Below are 5,362 nucleotides of genomic sequence, written 5' to 3'. Positions count from 1 at the left end.
ATATACTAGTTTTCGTACCCGCGCGATGCGCGGCCGATTATCAAAAGTAACTAATCATGGTAAATTATGATATTATTTGTTTGATATATTAATAATAATAATAATAATAATAATAATAATAATAATAATAATAATAATAATAATAATTTATCATATTCCGTTGACAATTTTTAAATCAATAAATTTTGAACTGCACTGTTTTTGTTTAACAGGCAGAGTTCAATAGTTGATGGTTTTTCTTTGGATAGCAAGCTGTGTGTAGCTATGCCGTAGATTTGTATTGTTCATATTATAAATAAAAGTTAATTACTAAAAAAAATCAATTCATTTGTGAAATATTAAAAATAACTATTAAATACACTAAATTTAACTTCATCAATTATGTAAAACTTCGGTAAAACATTAATATTAAAATTCTAAATTCACACTTAATATCCTATCATGATTGAATTACTTTAGACTTTCTGATGTGAAAATAAAACAATGTAATTTATTATATCCAATTAATATATTTTAAAGAATAAATTATGATATTAAAAAATAATTTTCTATATCGCAGTTGGCTTATATATTTATTTGTTTAATCTGTTGATGTGGGAACACAATTTTTATCTTTCAATTCATGTTCAAAATAATCTGTCAATTCAGATTCTCAAAATGTTATCTTTCATCTCCAATTCAAAACTAACCATACTTAATCTTATTATATTGCCTATTAAGATTGTTAAAAAAATCTGTCATGTCGCATTAGATCGTTAGCTCGTTACTTGCCATAAAATCCTTATTCTACTCTCCTTGCAATATTGGGAATAAGCTCTATTCTTCAATTTTACCTTCTTAACACTAACCTCCTTTGTAGGTTGTGATACATTTATCTCCCTTGGTTTGATTTTTTATTACACTGACTTCTTTTTTAGTATTCAAAGTTTTAAGATAATATTCAAATATTTTTAAAATAGTTTACCGGTTGGAACATGGATTTATCTAATGAATTTATCTGCATCGAGATTTTATATTTGAATACTAATATGTCATCTAATAGATAAACGAACATAACTAATAGCCTGTTTGGCCAAGCTTATAAAATCTGCTTATTTTGAAAAGTACTTTTTTCAAAAGTACTTTTGGTGAAAAACAGTTTGTGTTTGGCCGAATCAATCTAAAAAGCACTTTTGTACAATAATTTGTGTTTGGCCAAGATTTTCAAAAAGCACTTTTAAACGTCAAATTACGAATAAGGACATGAATAAAATTACTTAATAATAATAGTACCATTAAGTTGATAAATACATTAAATATTTATTATGAAAGAATATGATTAAACTTTCATTATTATTTAAGTAAAATATGAAAGTTATGATTCATTCAACGTAATTAAATATATCAAACGTGAGTCCACAAATATATGGGGAAAAAATCACCCCAAAATCACATATTATAGTCTACCCTAAAATAAGAAGAAATACTTATACATGAGAAGAGTTGCTAATGATATCATCCCTAATTTGATCACGCAAAAGCTCCATAGCATTAGTAGACGTGCCTTGCATTTCTGAATGAATGTCTGAATGTCCTCCTTCTTCCTCAAGCTCTGGCATAATGTCTTCATTTGCATAATGGTCGAACTCAACATCAGTGGAAGAATTTCTTCGTATGAAATTATGTATAGCCATTGTAGTTGTAACAAGATGAACCTGAGTGTGAAACTTGAACGATGGCATTGAACGTAAAATAGAAAACCTATTTTTCCAAACCCCAAAAGTTCTTTCAATTGTACATCTCAAACTAGAGTGGAAAAAATTGAAAATCTCATTTGGATTTCTGAAACTTGAATTACGTCCAAAGTCAGAAAGATGATAACGTTCACCCTTATATGGTCCTAAGTAGCCCAACATTGTTGGATATCCTGAATCCACTAAATAATAGTTACCTAATTCAAGTGAAAAAAATATTAGTAATTAACATGAAAATAATTTCTACACAATAGGAATTTACAAGGTATAATATTAGGTTCACTTACCTGTTGGAGGATGTGAAAAGTTAAGATCTTGTCTTCTGAGTGCTTGATCAAATATTCTAGCATCATGTGCAGTACCTTCCCACCCAGGCCATACAAATGTAAAGCACATGTCCCAATCACATACAACCATTACGTTTTGGGAAGTGAAGCCTTTCCTACCGATGTATTTTATTTGATCCTTCGAAGGAACAATACAAGCTACATGTGTGCCATCTATAGCTCCAATGCAATTTCTAAAATATGGCCAATACCTATTATCTTCTCTTAATTTAGTGTGAACATCTGAAAGAGCTGGATTTTTTGGCCTAATGATTTCCATAGCCAATTTCAAACATGCTAGTAAAACCTTATGAAAATGTCTGCTAACAGTCTCTCCAGAATGTTGGAATCGTTCTTGAATCATTCGATTTCCAACCCCATGTCCTACCATCATCAAGAACATAGCAACCATCTCCTCTACGGTCATGTTTCTTGTTGGTCTTAAACCATATTCTTCATTCAACGTTTTGCATAAGAGAAGGAAAATATGTTTTTCCATTCTAAACATCTCATAACAACGCTTATCATGCCCTTCAAGCACCTCTTTAATGAAATGAAAACCTGTATGAAGAGAAGTTCTGCATGGAGTCTTCAAACAAAATATCAATAAGTACTTTATTGCACGAGTTATACCGTTACTTGCCAAATCAACCACCTCATCAAACACATCATCGTCATCATAATCATCATCACCTATAAGAACTTCTTCAACGTCGCTATTATTTTTAATCAATGACATATCTGTAACAAAATATCAAAACAAAATTACTTAACTAATAAGATAAGATGTATAAATTCATAATTCATTTAACTGCAAACAAACATTACTTTCTCAACCAAATAATATTCCAGAGTGAAGCACAAATATAAATTCCAACAACTAAAACAATATTCTAAATAATGAATAAAAGTTCGAATTATAACTTGCAAGAAACATAAAATCCAAATGTAGCAAAAATGACATCTTTAATTTCTAGTCCTTGTGAGGTTAAGGTATCTTTTCCAACCACTCCAATTGTGACTGTGGGTCTTTCTGTGCTAAAAACATTTCTCTCATTGGTTGCTTGACCAATAACATACTCGCTTTCCACCATAGTTCACTACGAACAACTATACCAGGCAAGTTACGGACAACATTCATAACACTTTGAATATCGAGTGGAGTGTTTTTTGGCCCCACACTCATTCCAGCACGAAATTGCACAGCTTCTGCAATTTTCTCCATTGATTTCGCGATCATTATACCTGTACTGACTTTGTTTTTTTCCTTTTCAGTTGTAATTGATGATGCTTTTCTTTTTTTCGTTTTGTTACCACTTTCATTGATGTTTATTTTTTCAAATAATTCTGGTTCTTCTAGGTTAATCTGATCCAAGCCTTCTCTTGTGTCACTTCTTAAGTAATCATCCACAATAACCTCTTCATTACTCGTTGGAGTGTCAAACTCGAATTCTTTCTCATCTTGAAACCAACGACTTCCAAGTATGCTATCCGGTAAAATCCCAGATGATGGCGCCCATACATGCTCACCGGTAGCAACAACATCTTTAAAACACATTTCCATCAACTCTCGACATTGTAAACCTTTTTCTCTGAATTTTTCTACATTTGGATTTTCCTATAATTATGGAAGAACAATAAAAATTTAGTATTAACAAATTAATATAATTCGTTATATTTAAGTGAAAATAAATTTAAGAATACTTAATACCTTGATCTTCCTAATCCACCATTCAGAACTCGCTTGAATTGTTTTTTTCTCGCAATCCCATCCTAAGCCAGTCTCCTTTCCAACAAGAGTATCCCAGTCTTTCCACATAAGTTTCAAATTATCCCATTTGTTCTTCAATTTGACCTTATCATAGCTTTTTCCAGTCTTATCATTGAATTTCTGCACCAAATTAGACCATCCTACTCTGCTGAAGTGGGTGTTAGGACGATTTCCAGCCCTAATTTCTTCCACACATAAATTTAAAAACAACTCTGTTGTCTCCGCATCCCATCTAGCCTTCTCAATATTGATTTCTTGTGTCGCTTTCTTACCCATTATCTTGTCAATATTCATTGAGAAACATGTAAGGTATAATAAGATATGTAAAAAGATTATTTCTATACACCATAAAGAAATTCAGATGGAGAAAAAGAGTTACTTAACTAGAAGTTAACAAAAGCATTGACACCCTTTTAATAAAGTGACCACAACTTCACAGAATATTACAAGTTGGGTTTTAGCTTCTTCATCCGCAGGATAACTCACTTGTACTACTCCTGCTAATTTGAAAACATTGTACTAGTGTTTTCTTTCAAGTTCCTTTTTTTGCTTTTTGCTTTTTTTGCAGGTAGTTCTACATTATCCAAAACCACTGTTTGTAGAAAAATTTATACATGTAGTGAGACAAGCACAGATGGATATTGAACTCCCAAATGTAATAAAAGTGGATGCTAATGGTATACCAGTGGGTTTCCCAAGTCCAACTTGGTAATATGATGGCTCAGGCTTTTCTCAATGCTAAATTTCAATCTGTAACATTTAATTCAAACAAGGCTTGCTAAAGATTACTAGTATGTCATTATCATGTAAACAAATTACTCAGTACATTATTGCCAAGAAATCATACCTCGTGAAAAATAAGGTTGATCCGTTGCGTGCTTGAAGGGATTAGTGCTGTAGAAGAAGGGTTTATGGAATAGGCTATGGAACACATATTTATTACTAGGTTAAAGTAAATAGGGTTATTATGGTATATAACTTATTTTACTAAGGGTATTATTGTCAAGTAGAAAATTAAAAACTGCTTCTGCTTCTGCTTTTGGGAAAAAGCTATTTTTTTAGCTTCTCAAAAACTGCTTCTGCTACTCCCTAAAAGTACTTATTTTTTTCCAAAAGCTTGGCCAAACACCTCACCTTTTTTTAAATAAGTACTTATTGAAAAAATAAGTACTTTTGGGGAGAAATAAGCTTGGCCAAACAGGCTATAAATTTGATAGAATTTAGGCTTTATCTATATTTCTATGGTAATATTTTGAACCTGAATTTTTATGATATTTTACTTTTCCTGTTCTTCAAATTCAAGAAATTTATTTTAATAAAATATATATTTCTAATACCATAATAAATTATCTTTCAATTCAAATTAAATATTGTTTCATCTATTAAACATTATCTCATAAAGTGTCACGTGAGAATTGTCATTATAATATTATATGCGATAAGCAATTGATTTTTTTCCTCTTTTTTGTTTTCAATTGAATATGGTTTAATTTTAATTATATTTTTTGGTAACTAGGAAATTTCATATCCCT

At 30.6% G+C, this 5,362-nt stretch overlaps 2 protein-coding genes across 3 annotated transcripts; both read right to left on the bottom strand.

The window, feature by feature from the left end:
- Nucleotides 1-1,466: 1,466 nt before the first annotated feature.
- On the bottom strand, nt 1,467-2,798 carry LOC132637572 (protein ALP1-like). Its single transcript, XM_060354642.1, has 2 exons — nt 2,021-2,798; nt 1,467-1,930 (listed from the first exon to the last, which is right to left on the bottom strand). The coding sequence occupies exons 1-2, from the start codon at nt 2,796-2,798 to the stop codon at nt 1,467-1,469; spliced, it is 1,242 nt and encodes a 413-aa protein (XP_060210625.1).
- Nucleotides 2,799-3,047: 249 nt separating this feature from the next.
- Nucleotides 3,048-4,754, bottom strand: LOC132638462 (L10-interacting MYB domain-containing protein-like). Of its 2 annotated transcripts, XM_060355329.1 has the most exons (3): nt 4,678-4,754; nt 3,771-4,109; nt 3,048-3,677 (listed from the first exon to the last, which is right to left on the bottom strand). In XM_060355329.1, exons 2-3 carry the CDS (start codon nt 4,104-4,106, stop codon nt 3,048-3,050), a joined length of 966 nt encoding a protein of 321 aa, XP_060211312.1. In that variant the 5' UTR covers nt 4,107-4,109; nt 4,678-4,754. The 2 variants fall into 2 exon arrangements, with proteins under 2 accessions (XP_060211312.1, XP_060211311.1); XM_060355328.1 differs by lacking the exon at nt 4,678-4,754 and having other exon boundaries at nt 3,771-4,610.
- Between the last annotated feature and the right edge of the window lie 608 nt (nt 4,755-5,362).

This window comes from Lycium barbarum, chromosome 4, assembly GCF_019175385.1.
Source record: "Lycium barbarum isolate Lr01 chromosome 4, ASM1917538v2, whole genome shotgun sequence".
Taxonomy (NCBI): domain Eukaryota; kingdom Viridiplantae; phylum Streptophyta; class Magnoliopsida; order Solanales; family Solanaceae; genus Lycium; species Lycium barbarum.
This window is presented reverse-complemented; position numbering and strand designations above follow the sequence as displayed.

Excerpts from the sequence above, each read along its gene's own strand:
- LOC132637572 (XM_060354642.1), bottom strand. The coding sequence starts at position 2,798 with ATGTCATTGATTAAAAATAATAGCGACGTTGAAGAAGTTCTTATAGGT. Across the intron at positions 1,931-2,020 it reads CTTTTCACATCCTCCAACAG|GTAACTATTATTTAGTGGAT; the intron begins GTAAGTGAACCT and ends CACTTGAATTAG.
- LOC132638462 (XM_060355328.1), bottom strand. The coding sequence starts at position 4,124 with ATGAATATTGACAAGATAATGGGTAAGAAAGCGACACAAGAAATCAAT. Across the intron at positions 3,678-3,770 it reads GGTGGATTAGGAAGATCAAG|GAAAATCCAAATGTAGAAAA; the intron begins GTATTAAGTATT and ends CCATAATTATAG.